The sequence below is a fragment of the Megalobrama amblycephala genome, linkage group LG7 (assembly GCF_018812025.1).
Source record: "Megalobrama amblycephala isolate DHTTF-2021 linkage group LG7, ASM1881202v1, whole genome shotgun sequence".
NCBI classification, from domain to species: domain Eukaryota; kingdom Metazoa; phylum Chordata; class Actinopteri; order Cypriniformes; family Xenocyprididae; genus Megalobrama; species Megalobrama amblycephala.
Genome location: NC_063050.1, coordinates 14,355,730 through 14,381,346, shown reverse-complemented (window position 1 = coordinate 14,381,346; position 25,617 = coordinate 14,355,730). Strand labels below are relative to the sequence as shown.

General features: G+C 37.3%; 3 protein-coding genes across 9 annotated transcripts in view; 2 read left to right on the top strand and 1 right to left on the bottom strand.

The window, feature by feature from the left end:
• tsc2 (TSC complex subunit 2) overlaps positions 1-10,396 on the top strand; it is a 66,501-nt gene extending 56,105 nt beyond the window's left edge. For all 4 annotated transcript variants that reach the window (XM_048195969.1, XM_048195967.1, XM_048195970.1 and 1 more), the window contains 8 exons: positions 1,241-1,319; positions 1,845-1,931; positions 2,013-2,199; positions 4,111-4,250; positions 4,339-4,417; positions 4,538-4,629; positions 9,041-9,139; positions 9,247-10,396. In XM_048195969.1, the coding sequence (XP_048051926.1) occupies positions 1,241-1,319; positions 1,845-1,931; positions 2,013-2,199; positions 4,111-4,250; positions 4,339-4,417; positions 4,538-4,629; positions 9,041-9,139; positions 9,247-9,417 (934 nt within the window). In that variant the 3' untranslated portion in view covers positions 9,418-10,396. The remainder of the gene's footprint in view (positions 1-1,240; positions 1,320-1,844; positions 1,932-2,012; positions 2,200-4,110; positions 4,251-4,338; positions 4,418-4,537; positions 4,630-9,040; positions 9,140-9,246) is intronic.
• The window catches only part of LOC125271747 (NACHT, LRR and PYD domains-containing protein 12-like), a 1,137,836-nt gene that overhangs the window by 544,512 nt on the left and 567,707 nt on the right, over positions 1-25,617 (top strand). The window lies entirely within an intron of this gene.
• The window catches only part of pkd1a (polycystic kidney disease 1a), a 96,848-nt gene continuing 89,214 nt past the window's right edge, over positions 17,984-25,617 (bottom strand). For both annotated transcript variants that reach the window (XM_048195966.1, XM_048195965.1), the window contains 3 exons: positions 24,731-24,865; positions 22,297-22,617; positions 17,984-21,708 (listed from right to left, as the gene is read on the bottom strand). In XM_048195966.1, the coding sequence (XP_048051923.1) occupies positions 20,557-21,708; positions 22,297-22,617; positions 24,731-24,865 (1,608 nt within the window). In that variant the 3' untranslated portion in view covers positions 17,984-20,556. The remainder of the gene's footprint in view (positions 21,709-22,296; positions 22,618-24,730; positions 24,866-25,617) is intronic.

The window sequence follows — 25,617 nt, the reverse complement described above, 5'->3', positions numbered from 1 at the left end:
CTCTAATACACCACTATGTCCAACCACATGCAGCACTCGTTAGTAAGGTCTGATCGCGCTCTGACAGCAGCAGTGATGTCTCGCTCTCATTGAAGTATATGCGCGAGACATCACTGCCGCTGTCAGAGCGCGATCAGACCAAACGAATCGAGTGATGAATGCAGTTGGACATAGTGGTGTATTAGAGGTAAAAAATGATATAAATACTGTTCGGTTTCTCACACAAACCGATCGTTTCGTGTCTTAAGACATCAATGTGTCGTCACAAGCCGCAGGGTTTAATTTGGACTTGTCTAAGCAAGTTTTATTTACTCTTATAGTAGAAGTTCCCATCCACTAGCATTATTTGACTGACAGACGGCAACGGTTGGAGATAAAAATCATAATTTGTGTTCTACTGAGGAAACAAAGTCACCTACATCTTGGATGCGCTGGGGGTAAGCAGATAAACATCAAATTTTCATTTTTGGGTGAACTATCCCTTTAACCAATGTAGTTACCTTATATTACCCAGTACATGTAAGTGCACATACTGTAAAATAAAGTGCAACCGATATCATAAATATTGTTTAATAAATATGAGACAAAAACTCATTTTTGCCTCCATATCTTGAATATCTTGAATTTTCATCACGCAGTGAGTTGACCTGCTTCATGTTGGTCACCATCAACTGTATGAAATATAAGATGACCTACATGGGTCTGGGGCGGGCGGTGCGGTAAATCATTTTATTTGCATTAACGCGTTAAATCGACAGCCCTAAATTATATATAAAACTATTATTTTATATATAGTTTTGAGGTGAGTTCAGTGCTTCTGTGGTTAGTTGGTTACACGTCCTATTCATGTCTTCCCATATTGTTAGCAGTGCAGCATGTTTTCAGTTTGATAGTGTCAAAGCGAGATTTATTTATTTGCGGGTTTTATCCTAATTTGCGAAGTTGTGCTGGGCCGTATTTAATGGGTCTCATGAGGTGTAGAGAGCGTTCCAGGACACTTCTCCTGCTCTGACCTCACACTCCGTGATCGAGTGGAGTCAAACGCTTATCCTCTCCAAACTTTTTCACCTTTATCTTTGATCTTGTTCCCGTGTGATGAGGTAAGTTGTGTGTAGGCAGATGAAAGCGGTGCAGGACTTTAAAGGTATTAAGTTTAGCGTGTGCTTGTGTTGGAGAGGAGGTTCAGTAGATGGGCGCTGTACAGCAGTCTGACCTTTGGTCCTCTTCTTTCTGTCTGCAGCTTCGTCTTCCTGCAGCTCTATCACTCTCCGTTCTTTGGCAATGAAGCCAACAAACCCCTCCTGCTGCCCAAAACTCAGGTCAGGTGACAGTGTTTCTTTACATCTTTTATAATTGGACGAATCTCATGAAAGCATCAAGGTTATATTTCAGGGATATTATATTTTGCACATTTTTAGGACCCATGTATAATAAAATTTGTAAAATTGTATATGATATTGTCTGTCCATCCATCCATCCATGCACTGTTCATTCTGTCTGTCTATCAATTTATTGCACATTGTGACAAATTTTAGCACAAATGAAATTGAAAACATTGAAAATCTTGACAGGACAATTTTCATTACTGTTTTTTTATTATTATTATTTATTGAATTAGTCATGAGAATGACATTTTTAAAGGAAAATAAGATTATCATGAAAACAATAATAAAATAAAACAATTTCCTTAAATTCTTTTCCAAAGTATAATTGTTATGGGCTGAAATATGAGAAATTTCTTTGTGAAATTCACCCAAACCCTTTTCATTGGCCTTTTTTTTAATTATTATTGACTTGATTGCTGCAGAGCTTCATATTAATGTAGTGTGGTCTGGCGTTCACAGCTGATAGATCGTGCCGTTAAAGTCTTGGATCAGATGCCTCCGTATGACACTCACAAGATCGGTGTGGTGTTTGTGGGAGCCGGCCAGGTAGGGATCTTTCTCTTTGCAATTTGCGGTTTGAGATTGGTTTGTAGGAAGTCTGTATGATTAATGGTTGTTTATTCTCAGGCAAATAACGAAGTGTCGATACTGTCCAACGAGTACGGCTCCAACCGCTACGCACAGTTCCTCACGGGCCTGGGAAAACTGATCCACCTGAAGGACTGCGACCCAGACCAGATCTTCCTGGGCGGACTGGATCAGTACGGAGACGACGGCGAGTTCACCTACTGCTGGCATGATGACATCATGCAAGGTGAGAGTGTTACATCATCACATTATTTATTATTTTTAATATTAGTAGTAGTACTACTACTAGTATTAAGAAATAGACAAAAGGAATTATTATTATTATTATTATAATTATTATATATATAATTATTATTATTAGTTTTTTGTTATTATATTGCTATATATTATATTATTGAATGTTAAAATCATTTTCTTTATATAAGAATATGTATTATTAATCATTCTGTTGATCAATTCTTTAATGTTATTTCTTATTAGTAAATATAATAATAATAATAATAATAATAATAATAATAATAATAGTAGTAGTAGTAGTAATAGTCATAATAATAATTATTTCTTATTATTTCTTATTACTAGTAGTAAGTCGTTTTATTATTAATAAGAATAATAGTCATTATATAATAATAAGAATAATTTATTACCAATAATTTTCCTAATAAAATAATTCTAAGAATATTGTTATTATTATTATTATTATTATTATTATTAATTCGAATGACCAATTATTTAATATTGTTTCCTACTAACAGTAGCAGTAGTAGTAATAATAATAATAATAATAATAATAATTATTATTATTATTATTATTATTATTATGATGATCAATTATTTAATATTATTTCTTATTGTTATCAATTATTTAATATTATTTCTTATATTTCTTATTATTTAATATTATTTATACTAAGTGTAATAACAGTAGTAGTAGTAGTTGTTGTCATTATAATTAATAAATATTATGTCTATAACAATAATAATAATTTACTACTGCAATTTTTAATAAAATGTAGTATTATTATTATCATTATTATTATTATTAATATTATTAACTACTAACAACAGTAGTAGTAGTAGTAGTAGTAATAATAATAATAATAATTATTATTATTATTATTATTATTATGATAATGATGATAATAATAATAATAATAATAATAATAATAATTATTATTATTATTATTATTATTTAATATTATTTACACTTATTACTAAGTGTAATAACAGTAGTAGTAGTAATAGTAGTCATTATAATTAATACATATTTATGTCTATAACAATAATAATTTACTACTGCAATTTTTAATAAAATAAGACTATGTATTATTATTATTATTATTATTATTATTATGATGATCAATTATTTAATATTTCTTATTACTAAGTGTAATAACAGTAGTAGTAGTAGTAGTAGTAGTTGTCATAATAATTAATAAATATTTATTATGTCTATAACAATAATAATTTACTACTGCAATTTTTAATAAAATAATTAGACTATGTATTATTATTATTAATATTATTAACTACTAACAACAGTAGTAGTAGTAGTAATAGTAGTAGTAATTAATAATAATATATATTATTAATAATATATATTAATAAAATGAGTCATTATATAATAATAATAATAATAATAATAATAATATCATTTCTAACCATCAATTTATTTAATATTATTTCTAAAATAATAGTAGTCGTAATTATAATTAATAATAATTGTTATTATAATTATTATTATTATTATTGTTATTATTAACATTAATATTATTATTATTATTATTTGAAAGGTCTTAGAAATAAGTACTTATCATTTGTATTCTTATTTACTATTAATAACTATTAATTTCTATTATTATTATGATTAATACTATTATTATTATTGAAAACTACAATTTTGGGGGGTTTTATTGAAAAACCCAACACTTAGAAAACTACAGGCAAACCTCTCAAGATCCCAAGTAGAGGAAATAGACTTGATCTACTTGAGTCACTGTTGAGTCTGAGTGTTATTATTGAGTATGTTGAGCTCATTATCGCGTCTGAGGACACTTAAGTGTTCATAAAGAGTGCGCCGAGCACGAGGTGAAAGCCGCAGCGTCTGACTAATGCAGCGGTTTTGTTCCCTCTGCAGCGATTTTCCATATAGCCACTCTCATGCCGAACCGAGAGAGCGACAAGGGCTGCTGCAATAAGAAACGCCACATCGGGAACGACTTTGTGGTGGTGGTTTACAATGACTCCGGGGAGGAGTACAAACTGGGCACCATCAAGGTGTGCGAGAGAGCCTGTTTACATTTCATTTCTGGTTTCTTACTGAACCATTTATAAAATACGACATTTTGTGTGTTGATGTTGATAGGGCCAGTTCAACTTTGTGGAGGTGCTTATAAAGCCACTGGACTATGAGAGCAACCTGGTCACGCTGCAGTGCCGGAAAGGTGATGCAACTGATGAAATAACCCACTTTCATTCAGATATTTGTATTTTTTTGTGTCATAGAGCAGCAGAAGAGACTGTATGTGTGTGTGTTAACCCTGTGTCTCCTCATTCTCTCTCAGATCTGGAGGGTTTGGTCGACACCAGTGTGGCAAAGATCGTGTCTGACCGCAACCTTCCGCTGCTCGTGAGACAGATGGCGCTGCACGCCAATGTGAGACTCCTCGGCTTCCTTTCTCAATGTTTTTCCATCTTTTGTCTCTTTTTTTTTTTTTTTTTTTTTTGTTTCATGAGTCTTTTTTACAATTCTTAAAGAGTGGCACTTGCCTGTGTTTTTGTGCTCCACTGTGTGCTGCTTTTTGTTTGTCGTTCTGTGTAAACATAGATGGATGTCTTTGACCTCTGAAACATTGCGTTTTTTGTTTTCCCTCCTCAACAAAACCTTTCTTTGTCTGTCTGTAAAAACATTTTATCCAGAAAATGGGTCAAATTACATAAGCAAAAAACGGTATTCATCATGTTTGCTAGTTTTATTTTTACTTTCACTCAAGTATGTTTTGGCTAGATACTTGGGACTTTTAATTGAGTAAAATGTTGACTCAGTATCCACACTTACACTTCAGTATAATTTTCATTTTACACCCCTGGTTTTGAGTGGTTGCTAGGGTGTTGCTATGAAAAAACTAATCAGAGTGGTATATAATAGGGGCTGGGTATTGACACAGATTTCCTGATTCGATCTGATTTAGATTCACAAGCTTTCAATTTGATTCTGATTCAATTTGATTCAATATTGATTCCTTCGGATATATATCAGATACAGTGCATGGCAAATTTTCTCAAAAGAAAAAAATCTCAACTAAAGTGGTAAAATTTGCTACATTACTATAATATTGAAGGTTATTATTAACTGATTTGTATACAAACACTTAAATTGCACACAGTTTTTTTTTTTAATTTAATAGTGATAATATTAACTTTATATTTACATAATTATGTTTCCACTTCTATTCTTTTTTTGAAATATAAATATAGTGGCTACCATAAAAACTTGACAGATTTATTAATACATTAAATACTGAAAAACAGTAAAAAAAAAAAAAAAATATATATATATATATATATATATATATATATATATATATATATATATATATATATATATATATATATACACACACACACACACACACACAAGTTGTTCTGTTGTCGTCTTTCCGTGGTTGAAACACTGATTGAGCTCTGATTAAACACTGATTAACTTGCACTGTATATTTTAACATGCCTTTGGGTGTTAATCCTTGTTTATTTTGTGCTGTAATGTAGTAAAGCGGAAGAGATGATCCGTTCACATGCGCTTTGTGCTGCTGTTTTTGCCATATCTGCCACGTCACATTAAAGAGCGCCAAAGCGGTATTTATCGTTTGAATAGAGGATATGCACATGACGTCATCGTTGACCGTTATGACTGCGGTCACGCCCACTGAGTGGCAAAAAGACTGAGTGGCAGCATTGGTTTACAGCGTGAATGCCGCGAATTACACACAAAACACATCCAAAACAGGAAAGAGCTTTGTGATTGACTGTACAAATAGCTTTGACACAAAATCTGAGGTATATATTTAAAGACTGCCGAAAGCTACAGAAAAAAGAAGCAAATGGATCACTGCAATTCACAGAAACAACTGAACTCCAGCAGAGAAACATGTTTTGCAGTTATCATTTTGTGTCGAAACGATGGATTTTGTGGTAAAATCATACCCTATATATTGTATTGTTATATATTGTGTTGACAACTCATCAATTAAGTATTTACTATCTTATATTCTGCATAATTGGGTGTTTTTAAAGCTGCAGTCCGCAAGTTTTTTTGGTTAAAAATGATCCAAAATCATTTTTTGAGCAAGTACATAACCAGCCAGTGTTCAAAACTATCTAATTATCTTGTCTCGAATCACAACGGTAAGCTTGTAATAATGTTTTATAATAAGAGCGACATGGCGGATTTCCGCGGGAAATTCAAGCATGCAGCCGTTCCTCTGTGCGTCATTACGTCACGTCCGTAAACAAAGGAAAGAGTCCCGTCAAGTCAGTTATATCGTGAGGAAGCAGGCGGTAGCAGCACATTTATAGCCTTTTCTCACAACAGCTGAAATAATTAAACTTATCATTTTGATGACGGATTGTAATCCAGAAAGGTCAAAATGACAATCATCAGTGACAACTGGAGATTCAGCAGTAGACAAAAAGCAAAAGACTTCGGACTGTGGAGTGGATACAGAAATTGAAATCTACAGGTAACGCTAATACACAGTCACGCAATGCTGATGTTGTTAACATTGACAATTTGAGAACAATATAACAGTAATAATAATTTGCACGGTTTGGTGTGATCAGAGCTAAGCGGTCATTAGATTTAATCATCATTGGCAGCGTGATTTATTGTAGGCCTAATACGTTTTTCCTCACTTGGTCAGAACAAAAGTGGCAGAAATGTTACTTACTTGTTCAGATGATATTTTCCAGTGAAAATTCTTATATTGGTCATACTTTCAAGACAGAAGTGCAGTATCCACACCGGTGCGGTGACTGACAGCAAACATTAGATTCATCCGCGCTGACGAGGTGTACCGAGACACAACGCATACAGATAACTGTTCCGCATATGACTGCAATCGCATATTTCAAACAGAGATGGCGACAAAGAGGAAAAACTGCAGACAGCAGCTTTAAATAAACACTGACAAAAACTATACAAGTTTTAGGGCTGGATGAAATGATGAAATATATAACACTGATATAAGTGATCACTCCGATTTAGACCTACCTATATTGTATTTATATAAAGTGTTCACAGGCAGATGTCTTTATGTATTTCCCCGCCGTCAAAATCAGGCACGTATAAATGTCAGGAAACACGACTCCAGGCTGCATGTCAATATCCATGGATTAGGTTTATTTGACATGTTATAAGGAACACTTTCGAGCCCAACCTTTAGTGTAATCGTTTGTTTTACTCGCGTTTTCACAGTTTCCCCTATTAAATCCAGTCATGCAGCAGGTTCTTTTGCCACTCAGTCCAGCTGAGGAAGCGTATTCCGGCGGGAAAGTGACGTCTATGTATAACCCTCTATTATGGAAAACCACGGGCAGAATTTGAAATCTGAGACTTTGTTTCAAATCAAAATTAAGAAAGCACTAAATTAATTGAAATTTTATAAGATGGGAGGTGTGTTACAATGTCCTGTTTATTCATGTCGTTCCACACCCGTAAGACCTTCGTTCATCTTCAGAACACAAATTAAGATATTTTTGTTGAAATCCGATGGCTCAGTGAGACCTCCATAGCCAGCAATGACATTTAATCTCTCAAGATCCACTAATGTACTAAAAACATATTTAAATCAGTTCATGTGAGTACAGTGGTTCGATATTAATATTATAAAGCGACGAGAATATTTTTGGTGTGCCAAAAAAAATAAAAAAAAATAACGACTTATATAGTGATGGCCGATTTCAAAACACTGATTCATTATGCTCCGAAGCTTCCTGAAGCAGTGTATTGAATCGTAATTCAGATCGCATGTCAAACCGCTGAAATCACGTGACTTTGGCGCTCCGAACAGCAGATTCCATACACTGATTCATTATGCTCCGATGCTTCCTGAAGCAGTGTTTTGAAATCGCCCATCACTAAATAAGTCGTTATTTTGTTTTTTTGGCGCACCAAAAATATTCTCGTCGCTTTATAATATTAATATTGAACCACTGTACTCACATGAACTGATTTAAATATGTTTTCAGTACATTAATGGATCTTGAGAGATGAAATGTCATTGCTCCCTATGCAGGCCTCACAGAGCCATCGGATTTCAACAAAAATATCTTAATTTGTGTTCCGAAGATTAACGAAGGTCTTACGGGTGTGGAACGATATGAGGGTGAGTAATTAATGACATTATTTTCAGTTTTGGGTGAACTAACCCTTTAAGAACTTGATATTTTTTACTCAGTCCTAGTATTTAATGCATAAATGGTATATTTAACTGTTTTTGTTAGGTGCAAATTGTCATAATGTAAGGTATAATTTATGTATGTGGTGTAAATGATGCAGAGCGAGTGCAGTAATGTTTTTTTGAAAACCACTAACAAAGACCGTTCGCATACGATGGAAAACCATTGGTCGCACACAGCTCTCAGCACTCATTCTTGCCACACAGTCTGTTTTCTTAGACAACTCTTCCCACCTGCTGTGATAAGTGGAGACTGTGTAATAAGGCTGTTCGGTGACTCACACACCCACGCTTTCCTCCGAGACCCTACAAATCACTCCAGGAAAGCGCAGCCCACTGCTTCTGCCTCCAATTAGCACAAAATGGCCGGCAGGTCAGGGGAAGATAAACGCAAAACTCGGGTTTCACTCGGGACGGACGACTATTTGTGGGGCGGATTAATAGCTTTTTGTTGCCATGGTTACCACGGAAATTTAAGAGCCTTTAGTAGACAGAATTACTTAAATTGAAGAATTTATATTGAAAGGTGTTTCAGGTTTACAAAAATACTAAGTATATTCCAGTATACACTGCTTTTACTGAGTCTTTTATCTGCTCTTTTGTCTTGGAAAGATGGCGTCGCTGGTGCACCAGTGCAGGGCGAACCCATCGGACGCGTACGCTTCAAAATGGCTGGCAAGATTGAGACACATCAAGAGGATCAGGACCCGGGTGAGAGTGCTCTAATATATAATAGCATTGTATTGCATATATAATACACAGTATATGTATTGTGGGAATGCTTTCTTTCGTGATATGTGTGTGTTCTCCATCAATAGGCTCAGGAGGAAATTCAGTCCCGCCCCACTCATGGAATCTCTCTGACTCAGAGCCACGCCCCCTTGCAGAATAAACCCGCCCACCAGCCCTCCGGTTCTGCTTCGAACCCAGACGTCGGCCAGAGGAAGAGGCTGGTGTCGACCGTCGACGATTTCACAGACTTTGTTTAGTGAGAGGCCCATGATGTGTTTTTAACCGAGATAAAAAGACGCTGCGTTCCCATCAGTCCAGGCAAATGAACTCTTTCCTTAAGGCGGAGGGCAGGGTGGTTTGGTGTTAATAAGATTTCATCACCTTTACAACAACCCATCGTGCCACCAGGAAGTAAGAGATTCGTTCAGCTGGAATGCAGCCTCGCTCAACGCTGTGACTGTATGAATGACTGTGACTGTCTGCTGAAAGATGGATGTAAAGACACGCACTGGCATTTCCGCATGCCGTTTTAAGCAGTACACCAAAATTGCACACGCACACGATTAACACACTTTCCTGCAGTCTCTTCCCATCTTCATCCACACGTTTGTTTCTCTAGAGCAAACTTGTGCTTGCGCACTCAATCTCTCTTATTTTCCTCTGAATATATGAAATGTTTGATGATAACCGTCCACACAGCAGTGCCAACATGACCCGCATAAACTACACAGCGAGCCTTTACAAAGTCCACAGTACAGCTTAAAAGAAAACATGGAAGCACTTTACAATAACGTTCTATCGTTATTATATTGGATATTATGAACAATTCTTAAAGCATTTAATGTTAATTTATAAATGCACTGTTCACTGTAAGCTCATGTGACTTCGTCATGCAGCATTGAATGTTACAAACGCTTTACTGTTTAGAAATGAACACATACATTAAGTGCTGTAAAAGGATTATTCATCTTAACTGATGTATAGAACTTTATTGTAAAGTGTTACCAAAGACATTTATCAATCCATTGTGCTTAAAGTTGACTGTGACTGAACTACATATTTTAATTGCTGTTTGCTTGTTTTCTGTCATTTTCTTTATGTGTGATGGTTAATTCTAATCTGAGTTTCTAATAGAACAACAGATTCGCAGCACAACGCTAAAGCAGTAAACCACATCAGACGTGTGTGCATGTGTGCACTTTGCTACCTAATAAACTTTGAAATGTGCAAAAAATGCTTCTGCTGTTCAGAGTCTGCTTTTACTCATGTTTTAAAACGTTGCTTTAGTCTGTATAGATACCAGTGTAGGACATATTGATTTACGCATTTTTATAGCACCTTTTTAGAACTCAAGGTTGCTTTACAATGGAGCAAATACATCAAGGAAAGAAATATGAATGCATATATGGGGGAAAAACTCAAATGTACATTACATTTGTTCAAAATGAACAAAATTTAAAAAATTAGAAAATAGATTATCAATCCCCCTGGGTCCAGTTGTTCAAAAAGTTTAATCTGGATCAGAATGATCTGGATTTGGAAATCCCATGTTTTGCGATCCAGGATCAGGTAATCCATTCTACTTTGGATTGGATCCAAAATTGTATTGGATCACGCTGATCCAGATACACACTTTTTCAGATTACCAAATCTGGGGGGCGTTTCCCATACAGCGACGTAACTCGCTGCTGAACCACCATATTGTCGCAAACCTGTCGTTCAACCACGTTGGCGAAATAACTTTTTTTAAAGGGATAGTTCACCCAAAAATGAAAATTTGATGTTTATCTGCTTACCCCCAGCGCAACCAAGATGTAGGTGTCTTTGTTTCTTCAGTAGAACACAAATGATGATTTTTAACTCCAACCGCTGCCGTCTGTCAGTGGTATAATGCGAGTCAGCGGGAACTTGGACTATAAGAGTAAATAAAACACGACAGACAAATCCAAATTAAACCCTGCGGCTCGTGACGACACATTAATGTCCTAAGACACGAAACGATCAGTTTGTGCATTCATCACTTGATTCGTTTGGTCTGACAGCGGCAGTGATGTTTCGCACATATACTTCAATGAGCGCCAGACATCACTGCCGTTGTCAGAGCGCGATCAGACCAAACGAATCGAGTGATGAATGCCGTTGGACATAGTGGTGTATTAGAGGTAAAAAATGATATAAATACTGTTCGGTTTCTCGCACAAACCGATCGTTTCGTGTCTTAGGACATCAATGTGTCGTCACGAGCTGCAGGGTTTAATTTGGATTTGTCTGTCGTGTTTTATTTACTCTTATAGTCCAAGTTCCCGCTGACATGCATTATACCACTGACAGACGGCAGCGGTTGCAGTTAAAACTCATCATTTGTGTTCTACTGAAGAAACAAAGACACCTACATCTTGGTTGCGCTGGGGGTAAGCAGATAAACATCAAATTTTCATTTTTGGGTGAACTATCCCTTTAAATGAATCCGTTTGAGACCGAATTAATGCTAGATTTTTTGCTATAAATTACGGACATGGCATTACAGGACTAATGCCATGTGACTGCGTAGCCTATAATAAAAGATAATGAATTTCAAACCTGAACCAAACATATTTTTATTCAAAGATCAACAGTCTGTCATTACTCTTTAGTCTGCCACAAAAAAACAACAACATTAAAATCATGAACTCAAATGTCATTGTGAAAAAAAACAAAAACAATGACTGTTGTAAGTAACAGTGCGTAAATCAGACCTTTCTGTATGGTCTAACGCTAATAAGCTTAAACGAAAATAACGAAATAATTGTGAAGTATTTTTTTGTACACAGTGCTGCGAACAATCAATCACTCCTTTACGCGTGCATCACTGTCCTCCTCGCGGCTGCTGCAACTTGCGCTCTCTTCATCAAGGCTTAAAACAAAATTTTTCATTATCATTCGAAAGCTGATGAAAAGGAGAGACCTTGCCTTGAAAACTTTTATTAAGACCCGAAGGGACACTGATTTGAAACTATTTAAAGGTGCCCTCGAATGAAAAATTGAATTTATATTGGCATAGTTAAATAACAAGAGTTCAGTACATGGAAATGACATACAGTGAATCTCAAACTCCATTGTTTCCTCCTTTTTATATAAATCTCATTTGTTTAAAAGACCTCTGAAGAACAGGCGAATCTCAACATAACACAGACTGTTACGTAACAGTAATACGCCCCCAATATTTGCATATGCCAGCCCACGTTTCCAACATTATAAAAGGCATTAGACAAGGGCAGCCAGTATTAACGTCTGGATGTGCACAACCAAATCATCAGACTAGGTAAGCAAGCAAGAACAATAGCGAAAAATGGCAGATGGAGCAATAATAACTGACATGATCCATGATAACATGATATTTTTAGTGATATTTGTAAACTGTCTTTCTAAATGTTTCGTTAGCATGTTGCTAATGTACTGTTAAATGAGGTTAAAGTTACCATTGTTTCTTACTGTATTCACGGAGACAAGAGAGCCGTCGCTATTTTCATTTTTAAACACTTGCAGTCTGTATAATTCATAAACACATCTTCATTCTTTATAAATCTCTCCAACAGTGTAGCATTAGCCGTTAGCCACGGAGCACTATCAAACTCATTCAAAATCAGAAGTAAACAATATAACAGTATAGACCTTATTTACCAGAGAAACAAGCGCGCCGCCATCTTTATAAAATTGTCTTTGAACTTCCGTTTTGCGGTAGCTCTGTACATTTCTATGGCATCGCTGTCAAAGAATAATTAGTTGGTTAAGTGGATTTACTTGTTGTAGAGTTAATGAAAGTTATCATGAGCATTGTTATGTTTAAAGCAGATGTCTTAACAAATGTCAGTAGATCGGGAAGATTTTAAAACGAGCAGTTCATTCATAAATGTAATATCGCTGTGGAAATACAAACCGGAAGTCAAAAGACAACGAGCGCAACGCTGAAAAGGGGCAGGGCTACATAAGGTCTATACAATACTCACATAATCCGACGCATGCATGCCGCATGCATGACGAACACTTTGTAAAGATCCATTTTGAGGGTTATATTAGCTGTGTAAACTTTGAGCACGGTATTTAAAGGGGCCGCAGCATAAAATCGGCGTGTTTATAATGATGCCCCAAAATAGGCAGTTAAAAAAATTAATAAAAAAAAATCTATGGGGTATTTTGAGCTGAAACTTCACAGACACATTCAGGGGACACTTTAGACTTATATTACATCTTTTAAAAACATAATCTAGGGCACCTTTAAAGGTTTGCGTAACCAAGTTGTCAAAGAACTTAGAATGTCTAAATCAAATTATTATATTCAAGCTCTAACAGAGGCTATAAAGGGAACGGCAAATTAATGTGGAAACAATTAAACAGCCTATTAAATCCAAAGGGTAACACCACCCAAACAAAATATGAACTTAAAATGGGTGAACACACCATCACTGATAATGCACAAGTTGCTAATCAATTCAATAACTTTTTCATACAATCTGTTAACAACCTAGCATCAAGCTTTCCATGCTGTAACGATATAGGCCTAACAACAGTAGACCTGCTTGAAGGTCAAGATAACTCATTCCAGCTCAGGGAGGTTGGTCAGACAGCTGTTCTGAAAGCTATACAGGACCTAAACACCACCTTCTCAAAAGATATTTTTAATTTAGATACAGCTTTTCTTAAAAATATACAGCAGCATTCTGGTCCAGCCTCTCACCAATCTTGTTAATATCTCCATTAAATCTGGGCAATTCCCAGATGGGTGGAAAAATGCTCTAGTAATACCTATTTTTAAATCAGGAGATGACAAAATGTCTTGTAATTATAGACCTATCAGTCTTCTCCCAGCTTTGTCTAAAGTTTTAGAGAAGATTGTTTCAGAACAACTCATGCACTATCTTGAGACAAACCAGTATCTGAGTCCTCTGCAATTTGGATTCAGGCACAACCATTCCACAGAATCCGCAATCTGTCTATTAACTGAAAGTATCAAACAATCACTTGACCAGGGAAATGTAGCTGGTGCTGTGTTTCTAGATTTAAAAAAAGCATTCGATACAGTAAATCACAATATATTAATTTCTAAATTAGCTAAGTTCAATTTATCCAAAAAAACATTGTCCTGGTTTGAATCATATTTAAAGGGCCGTGAACAGTGTGTTGTGATTAATAGTGTGAGATCCACTTTTCTTAAAATTAAAACAGGTATTCCTCAGGGCACGGTCTTGGGACCCATACTTTTCAGTCTATATATTAATGACTTACCGGATGTAGTATGTCCAGATATAGGTCTACTGATGTATGCAGATGACACAGTGGTGTATGCATCTGCTGATACATGTATCTCTGTGGCTGACAAACTTCATACTAATTTAGAAAGAATATCATCTTGGCTGGCCTCATCTTGTTTAACTTTAAATACTAAAAAAACAAACTCGGTCTGCTTTTCTATTCAAAAACTACCTCTAACACAACTTTTGAACATAAAAATTAATGGGGAACTTATTGAACAAGTACTGAAGTGAAGTATCTTGGAATTAATATAGATTATCAATTGAATTTTAAAAGTCATATTAAGAAAATCTGTAAAACTATTAGGGCCAATTTAAGCTGTTTTATGATGATAAGAAACTGTCTGTCTCTTGACTGTGCTTTTATTTTTTTAAATTCTATGATTCTTTCACATATATCTTATGGCTTAACCACATGGTCCCAAGCTCATCAGTCATCAGTCAAAATCATAGAGTGTCTTTACAATCGAGCCTTGAAAGTTCTGGACAAGAAGAGAATAAGGTACCATCACTGCCAAATTCAAAGTAAATATAAGATTCTAAGTTTTGTTAATTTTATTTCTCTGCATCTGGTTAAACTGGTCTTTAAATGCTTAAATGATGCTGCTCCACTACCGCTTTGCAAAATAATAACAAGACAGCAAAGTACTAGATCCACCAGATCTGCTTCTAAAGTCAATTGTAACATCCCTTTTCGTAGAACATTTGCCCAGGTTGCTGTTTCAGCGAAAGGGGCAAAATTATGGAATGCTCTGCCAGATCATCTGAAATGTATCCCGACATTAGCCACCTTCAAAAAAAAAAATCAAATTGTGGTTAATTCAGGAACAATGTTGTTCTCATATTTAGTCCTTTGACTTTGCCCTTTCTGTATACTTTTAATCCTTCTTTATTATTTTCCATTGTATTACATTTTTATCCTCATTCCTTTCCGGTCTTTTATTAATGTTGATGTTAATGTTAAACTGTATTGTTTTTTTGTTTGTTTTTTCAAAAAAGCCCTACTAGGGACAAGTGTTGTAAATTAGCTTTAAGCTAAAAACATTATGATACATGCGTCAGATGACTGTTAACGTTTATCTATGTTATTTGTATATGTCCCTATCTAAATAAAACAAAAGAAAAAAGAAAAAGGGCATGCATATCTAAATTCGCGCCTAGCCGTCTACGGTATTTTTTTAGAACTTAGAAAAAAGATGCAGCAGCCAATGAGCAGCCGGCGGGGGCTGGTTGCAGGACGACTCAATCTCCGCAGACAGTTTTTAATGTTTATCAGACAATAATTACTCAAGATTTTGCTTTAGTATAATTTTCGGGACAATTAGGGCCAGATTCGGGATTCGGGACAACAGTTTAGATTTCGGGACTGTCCCGAATTTTTCGGGACGTCTGGTCATCCTAAACCACAGCTCGAGAGCTGTCGTTCAACCACACAAGTTTGCGATGCAGTTTGAGAATGTTCGTTTGAACTATGGTTTCGGGAAACACCAAATCGTTGAACTATGTAAGTAACGACGGAACTTGCGATGTTAGTTGGCTAATGATGCTTTTGGGAAACGCACTCCTGGATTACTACCCAGACAGCAACATAGTGTGGCCCAGATCCGGCCCAAATCTGGTACATGTGTATGTGGGCCGGATCTGGGCCGACACTGTTGCTGTCAGGGTAGTGCTTTACGGAGCCCCTAAAGGGACATGGTGATAGAAGGAATATGAGATGGGGGAAAATAACATTTCGATGCATTCTCTCAGAAAAGTTCAGTGTAGCGTTCACCCGAAAAACTCGCAAAGAACTTTCGACTAGTTCATCTCTCATGATTGTGCCAATGATATAGTTTACAGACAGTGATAAAAACACTTTGAATCAAATCTAATATTTTGGATTGATATTTACAGCTGTTTGGGGATTATTTTATGGCACCACAATCTCTTTTTTTACTTTACAGTAGGTTGCCGAAAGGATAAATATGTAGCCTAATGTTTACTTCTAATTTATTACTTTAACAGTTAAACTAATCAAGAGCAAAATAAAATTAAAATGTTTTATAATTTTATTTATTTTTTATCAGTTTTAAAGTTTTATTACATTTTCGTTCCTGAAATCCACCCTTCTGATGGGATCAGTATTATCCAGATTTTTTGGATCAAAGGTATCCCAATCTTACTAAAATGTTTTGAACAACACTAACTGATGATTTTATCCAGATCAAAACCAAGATTGGATTGTGTGATCTAAATTGATTTCAGAATCCTTTTTTTTTTCCTTTTGAACAACCCATTTTCAAGATTTGATCCAATCCGATAGTCGAAATCCAATTAGATTACATTTGGCTCCTGGTTTGACAGACAAGATTTAAGCCTAGTTCCAGACTAAAATGTATGTTTGCAGTGCCATTGTTTTGTCTCAAGATTCACAGCAGTGATGTTTTTTTTTTTTTTCCCTCTAAGGCACGTTTATAAAAGTTACTTAAACGTCCTAATTGAACTAAGGCCTGATCCTGGCTTAATCTAAGCCCTGTCTATAAAACCGGGCCAATATTTTAGACTTGGTGGGATGGCATGGGAAATTGCCTACATGTCTTATGTCACTCGTCCATAGATGTCTCGTCATATTCGTAAATGGAGAAAAGTTGCTCCGGCTACTCTGACGCGTTTTGGAGTGAGAAAGGTTGACATGGAGCCGCTAAATCTTGAACCTCCGGGAATCACCCATTTAAAAATACATAAAAAACCAGAAGAGAGTCTGCTGGCAAAAAAGAGAATGTGACAGAGCTCGAAATAAAACAAAAATCAACATGGGCTTGGCTTTCTCGGAGATTGCGAGAACTGAGGGATTTGAAATGTTGTAAAAGAGACGCAGAGATGGTGTTATTGCTCAACAGATTAGTAAGGCAATTTATTAAACAGATAAATTGCTCTCTAACAGAGTTCATTGTAAAGCATTATCTATTGTGAAGGGTCATTTTATTATGGTTGTGGTAGCACTGTGCTGGAATTTTCTTTTCAAGGAGTGTGTCTATAAATGGGTAAAGCTACAGTAACATCTTCAGCTAGTCAGCTTGAGATCCTTTCCATCCAGTCACGCAGAGCCAAAGCGCAACCAAAACAATGTTCTTCCGCAAAATGCATGCAGATTTTTTTTTAACCATTAGAGAACCAAAAGTTACATAGTGTACCTTTAACTAATACCTTAAACCAGGGGTGACCAATCCTACTTCTTGAGGGCCACTATCCTGCAAAGCTTAGCTCTAAGGTCCTAATAGGTATACTAGAAACTTCCAGGCAGGTGTGTTGAGGCAAGTTGGAGCTAAACTCTGCAGGACAGTGGCCCTCCACGAGCGAGTTTAGACACCCCTGCCCTAAACAAAAGCATTAAAGGTAGCATTGAGTGGGCGATGTTAAGTTGTGATTTGAAAGATTTCCCACAGATCTCAAAGAGCAGTGTAATGTTTATGTTGTGACACAATACACAAGTGAATAAAAAGCCTTAAAAGTTAAATCAATATCTTGAATTGAAGCCCCACAGGAACCAGACTCTCAGCTGTCAGACTCTTTATTTGACTTTGTCAAGTGCAAAAGCATGTAAAGCGAAGTGCTACAAAGTTACAAGTACAACAGCACAATACAACACAAAATGGCAAACTTGCAATCAACACATTACCTTCGGCATTTAATACAAAAAAAATTAAGACTTTACATTATTGCATGCATGTTGGTTTTGGCACGTGTGGCTGGCTTGAAATGCCAGACTTTCTTTTTCTGACACACACCTTCTAAATGTATGAAGTATAGTACAGTACAGTACTGTCCTGCAAAGAACTACTAAAAAGCCATTATATTTTAAAATGACTGCTTGTGCTGTGTGTAGTTCAATGTTTTTTTTGTTTTTTTTAAAGCAATGTTTTCATACTTTGAAGTGTTTTTTCCTTTGGTCACTGCCAAGGAGAAATATGCAGCAAAGCGTTTGTGTGAAATGAGTGTACATACCGTCGTCCATTTTGTGTAATGGAAACAAAACAGAATTTCCTCTCAGTGCGGTTAGGGCAAATGAGATTAAAAATGCAATCAAACTCTAATACAATATTTACATCAGGGCAAACCAATATGTACAGATAAACATGACCTTTCAAAACTTCATCTGGAATGGCCTGAATAAGGACGTTACTGTAGTGGATATGACCTTTGACAGAATCAAAACTCCCTGTTGTGGATATGATTGAATGCTTAAGCATCACTTCATCATCCAATCACTCTCAACTACTCTAATTTCATTATATGAGACCATGAGAATACATGTATTGATTGAAGCCAATACAAACAAACAAACAAACAAAAAAATCCTGGTTTGAGTTTTTACAAAGAGGGTCCCTGAGCATCATCACGGTAAACAACATTATTTTAGTACTTCACAAGAGACATAAAATCAATTATAAAAACAAATACATGAAAATGAATGCTAATTAATATCCTGATGCAGCTTGTGTATAATACTCAAAGAGAATAGTTCTGGAAAGCTGTATGTGAAGAAACATTACATACTAGTTAAGTATGGCAAAGCACTAAAGCTTGACACTGAAATAAAGTGCTAAGTACAAAAGAAACTTAAGTTAATCTCTTGTTACTTGAGTAGCAAGCTTTGGCAAAATTATACGGAGAGTAATGCTGTTGTAACTATCTCTTATGTTCGTACCAAGCTTATTTATTATTTCTGCAAAACATTTTCCATAACACATTCAATCTAAATCACACTGATACCATCACAATCATTCATTTTATAACATCAATACAAAGTGCTTTTTAAATTAGATTCAAAACATCATAGAAGGCAGCAACAAACACTTCCATATATCATAAGCTGATTTTTCATTCATTAACAAACTTACTTACAATAATAATGCTTCATGGAACATAATTTCTACCTGCTGGAACAACAAATACCCATACAGAGAATTCAGGGAGTTGTGCTTGAATGAGGGACGTACCTTTGTCTGAATGCTTGTTCAACATTTCCCTTCATCTAACCTTTCATGTCCTACTATTAACTTATCCCAAATTTTTTGTCTCCCTTTGGATTAACACTTTCTGACACCCTTTCCCTTCTCTCGGCTTTCCTTCTATTTTAATCTTCTCTCACTCGCCCTCGGGTCCATTTCACTCTGAGAAACCTCTGAATGGAGCTGACATGCAATTATGTCGGAAGAAATATATGTGAAATCCTGAGGATTACTAGTTGTTTAGCACCCTGATGGCCTCTTCAGAAGTATGTTAGTGTGAGTGTGTAAGTGTAGGTAGGGAATCATACAAGTCTATATATCTTCTGATATGTGTTTGCGTCTATTTTCTTATATCAAGAAGCATGAATTATGCATAAGTACCTCAAAGCATAGCTCTATATTTATGGAATGGTATCAGATATGTACCTGCAAATCTAGGTGTGTCTTATGTCTGTTTGTGTGCGAGTTTGTCAGTGTGAGCCCTTTCTGAATAAGCTGTGCCTATTCTGCATTGATGGGCAATACATACACCCATGACATTAACATAGCTTCCTTCAACAACAACACAAAAAAAGAACACTATTTATCAAAAATAACTAAAAACATTGCATGACAAGTACCAACGAGCTTTAGCCATCCTGCATCAACAGGCATGCTGTTGTAGTCCTTCATTGTCTCTTTCTAGAGTTTGTTTTGTTGCTGCGACAGCACAAGGTGTGCTCTTGTCGGTTTCAACCCCATTGACCACCAGGGTCAAGAGGTTGGACTTGAGGTCACTGCGAGAGGGAAAGGTAAAGGGCAACTTGCATCAAATGGAACTTCTTGAGGATTGTAGAAACCATGGCGTCCTGCACCTAGTTTCCATCTTGTGACTTCTAGTAAGATGTTACTAATCGAAAGACTTGGGTTGGAACTTAAGGCTATGGTCTATTTATTTGGTTTTGTTTGAGAAACTAGTGCTCTTCTTGAGGACCTGGTTACAAAACCTGCTGTCACCAGGTCCTCATTTCCTCCATAACCCTTGAGCTTCAACATTCCTTCAGTCCCTTAGCCTTATGACTCGATTCCTAAAATCTGCCTTAACTTGCATACTGATTGTTGGAACCTTGGGATGTCAAGGTTTGGGGTGTCCTGAGATTGGTCTGTCTGTGTTGGGGTGCACCTTGTTTTTAAGAGGGGGAGGTTTGTGCTTGCGTTTGCGGGTGGGATTCGTAGTAGTGTGTGCAGGGTGCCGGAAGACACTGGAGGGAAGGTTCTCGCCATTGCTGGGAGGAACCCACTCATGGGAGCGAGGGATCGGTACTGGGGTAGTTATGGCAGAAACGGGAGCAGTTGAGGGAGCAGACGTTGGAGTGGGAATGGGGGTAGGGGCAGGTTTGCTGGCACAGCCAACAACTTCAATGTCCCTTTGGAAGTTTGGGTCAACCTTGGAACCTCCTTTTACTTTATGAGAAGCCTTGTCCTTTTTTTGGACTCTGGGTGGACTACTGTCCCCCTCTGGTGGACTTACTTTGAGGGGACCTGAATCCACCTTGCGAGGGTCTTTCTCAGTCTTACTGACATCTACCACCACGGTACTGAGAATTTCTTGAGTCTTTGGGAGACTATCGGTCCTGTGGGGACTGGAGTCTACTTTATTGAGGCTTGTGGGATGGCCACTGGTGATTTGTGAGAACTTGTCCGATTTCCTTGACCTTCTGTCTTTCTTGTGAAGATTTCTCTCAGACACAGGTGCACCTCTTTCAGTTCTCGAGGGACTTTTGCTACCCTCGGACACTTGTGTGTTCCTCTCTGCCCCCCTGTATCTATGTCTCTTCTGTCCTGCAGACTCCAGACTTCTGTGGCGGCGTATCCCTCTGCCCCGTCCTCTACTCTTCCTCAGCAGCCTCTCTATGCAGTACTCTGTTCGATACAATTCCTCTGTGGCATGGGTGACCCGGTCCAGTTGAAGAAGCAAAGCATCGAAAGCTGGGAGGATTCTGCGGAGCGTTGCCTCCATCTCGGCTCTCTCTTTCCAGCCTTGGCCTCCAACTATCACCCCAAGGCCTAAGGTGAGGCCTAGTCCCAGACCTGGGGCTTCAGCCAGACTGCAAGGGCTGCTGGAAGTGGGCAGCCAGGAGGCCTCAGATCCTCCATCAACACTGTCGGGAGTTGGGGGAGCCTCTGGAGTGTCCAGAGGAGGAAGACACAAGGACTTGCAGTCACTTGTTGAAGAGGACCGTGAAGGCGGGAGCTCCATACCTTCAAATCGCACCTTGTGCCGGAACTATCAGGGAAGAAAGGGATAAAGGTTCAAGATAAGTGGGTGGTGGTAATTTAAAAGGTAAAGGTCTGGGGAGAAGGTTCAATCTGTAAGACTGGTAACATACTAGAAATTCACTAATAAGCCATTTGTCGTTATCTAAAGCAACGTACTGTACACTTTTAGGGACAATATGCTGGGAGAAACCTGGGGTAAGGTGCCCTCAAGAGCACAAAGTAACAGCTCATGGCTCATTCCTTGGAGGGCGTGACCAACAAACATTTATTCACCCTGAGCTTAAGTCACTATGCCACACCCATAGTTACTGATATCTTCAATACTGCTTTATCAACACACTGTAACCTCAGGGGGATTCTCTCTGCTTGGCAAATTGCTTTGTCTTAAAAACATCAACTAATGTACTACAAATCTACTAAAGGGATTATGGGCTAAATGATCTATTCAGGTTTAGATATCCAATTGTGATCCTATAAACCTACATAGAGTTCATAATCACATGGCACAGATACTTGCAAGACCTAATTCCAGACATTCTACATAAGTAAAAACATGCATCAGACAAAATTTCAGGGAATCTGTAGTTGCACGCACCTCTTTAGCACGGCTGAGCCCCATCCACATTTTTAGGCGTCGCAGGAACAACTCCACCATCTCGTAGTCCTGCAGGTCAACGGCTGGACGGTACAGTTCCGCTCTTGCCCGACGATAGTTTCTTAGCAATGCCGAGATCAAAAGCCACAGCAAAACAAGTCGGAGTAGAGTAAAGCTAATGTGGAAGATGAAACAGGAAGCGGAACATGGGGAGGAGCCACTGTCCAGTCGCCATGATAACAGTCCACGCCCACTAGAGCCTAGTAACTTCAAGCAAGTAGAGCTAACGGTTCCGTAGCCCTCCAAGACAGAGTGGAAAAGCTAGAAAGGAAAAAAGAAAGTGCTTGTTTTAAGAGTTTGCTAAACTTTTGGCAAACACTCTTCTGGACTAAATCCAGAACAAAAATTAGATGTATTGATCAGAATAGACTGCTTTTAAAAGATGTTCAATAATGCTTCATAACTGACCCATTAAGTATTCAAGGTGAGTGAGTGAGATGATTTAACAGCATCTTATGTCTGCTTCACTATTGTGCCAACATTTCTTTTTTTTTTTTGCACTTACTGTTTGTAAACAGCTAAGAACTTCTTGGAATTTGGATTTAATAATTCAGGAAGGAGGAAATGGTGGTGTGTTCAGATCCAAACACATTTTCAAATGTATGCACAGGTAAATACAACTCAACCCACAATTGTTGAGTGGTTGCCAGGGTGTTTCTTGGTCACTATTATGTGGATGCTAAGGCATTCTAAAGTGATAGTTGCTTACTGGCCCGAAAGAGAGCCTACCCCCAAATCTCTATGATATTCTGGTCTTTATGAATTGTCTCTCCTTTAAAGGCACAATATGTAAGATTTTTGGATTAAAATATCCAAAAACCACTAGAACAATGTTATATATTTTGTTGACATTATCCCAAATGTCTCCCAAATGAATGATTAAATCCAGAGAAATAAGCTATTTTAACCAGGACGTCACCTATCAATGACATACCCGTGTTACCCTCGATTTCCAGAGGAAACACCAAAGATGATTTAATATATTATGTGTTTTATTAGACAGGTGAGCAACTGTTTGGATGGATACATTCATCAACAGAAAACTAATCATTGTTATATAGCTCAACACAGTAAGTCTTACTGTTTAAATCTCGTTCTCTTGATTTACAGTGAGTACCCTGTTTTACCATGTCTAATAATCGATCTAGCTTACTGCAGTGTGCAACAAGTGTCTCACAGTAGCGCCGAGTGAATGCATGGAGTAGCATTATAACAACTTTCAAACCACAAATGTATCTAATATGATAAAACAGCGCTGCGTTACCCCACGTACACATGACTGGAAGAAGCAGAAGCGTCGTCTATGGCATAATAAAAGCTCCACTGCTCTCGAGCCGTGTGTCGCGCTTGTCTCTCATTAGCAATCGCTTCAACGGCTTTTAGCCACACCCTGCCTCATACTACAATAATGTTAATAAATCTTTAATACATTAGCTCATCCATGAATATCATTTCTGCCCGAAGGATTCTTTTCCACCCGCTGTAGACGTGAAGACAACACCTCCCATGATTCCGCGAAATCAAGCGGTCATCAAGCTATGCCTTTGTTTTTACCTCTTTGACCTTTAAAGTCTATGGGATTTTGCACCTGCTTAAAAAACAACAAGCTGCATGATCTATACACAAATAGTGTAGAACAAGTTATGCCGTGATGTTTTTTACATAAGGTTTATGTGTTTGTTCAAATCTCTAGCCCTCTGTATGAGTAATATCAATAGTGACGCTTGTATAAACAACTAATAACAATACCCAGTCTATGCAGCTGGTTTTACAGAAGGTCAGCATATCTTCAGCATTAGTTTTACCTCCCTCAGTAGGAGATATGTAATGTGTAATTCAGGCAGCATCAAGGTCCTTACACACTCAGTTATGTACACAGTTAAAAGACATAAACCATAAAGTGACATCAGGGAGAGGTGCTTCTTTTATGAACTCATGTCCTTTATGAATCTAATACATCTCTTTAATTATACTTGTTTCCTCTGCATTAGTAGGAAATTTGTTTATGCACGCAGATGGAACCATGTGTTCATGTACAGGGGTTGGTCAATGAAACTGAAATACTGGCCAATATACGTAGTGTTGGAGGTTTCACGCCTATATGCGTTATAAAAATATCCTATAAAACATTTTCCTCCACCAGCATCACATAATGACTTGGTCACTGTTCTGGAAGAGGAATGGCTCATAATCTCTCTGGAAACTGTGAAGGACTTGTATCTGTCATTCCCAAGATGAATTGATGCTGTATTGGCCACAAAAGGAGGCTCTACACCATACTAATAAATTATTGTGGTCTAAAACCAGGTGTTTCAGTTTCATTGTCCAACCCCTGCAGTTTAAATCACATTGCAGATGGTGTGCGTGTCCTAACCAGGTGTCCAGTGTGCGAGTATGCCAACAGGAACACAAGTAGAGCGACAGCAACCGTCAGTAGCTCCCAGAAAGATCTCCTCAGAGTCCTCCCGAAAACACCCCATTCTCTCATGAAGCGCAGCTGGTGTGATGCCTAAACACAGAGAAATGAGGTGGGTGAAAAATGATCCCTCGCAGGATTGTATTTTCATACCATTAATTATAGCAGAATTAAATATTTAGTGTTGTCTGGCCTAACGTCTGCCAGAGAAGAGCACGAGGATGGAATTTATAACTTTGCAGATGACTGTCTGCATAAAGTACCATTCATTTAGTTGTCCCAAACAAACTTACAGCACACATATTAACAAGACATTTCTACTGGAATAACCTGAAGTTATTCCAGTGCCTTGTTCAAGGGCACAATGGTTCATTCATCTAATTATCAAGTCTGAACTTTACTGTTACACTTTGTAACTTTGTTTTGGTCAGCGAATGTACATAGAGCACTCAAATTTGGCAAACAGAAACTCAAACATGCTAACTCAGCACACAAGAAGAATGAGGTTCATTCTCACTTCACGCCAGCACATTTGAGCTTGTGCAAGAACCAGTGAGGTTTGTTCTTGTGAGTATGGTTTTGTGGAGAACCGATGAGGTTCTCAAGCAAGTACGGTTTAGCTTCCCTTTACCATATTTGAGTGCTCTATATGTTCATTGATCAATGTTTATATGTGAATAAAAGCCTAAATTAGAATCTATCCATCACTTAAAGCGATAGTGTCTCTTCAGAAGACTTGGATTAAACTGCTCGATCCATGGATTTATTTTACAATCTTATTATGAATGCTTTTAAGTTTGAGTTTTGGATGAATGGACTTTCAATGAACAGAAATCTCATTAAAA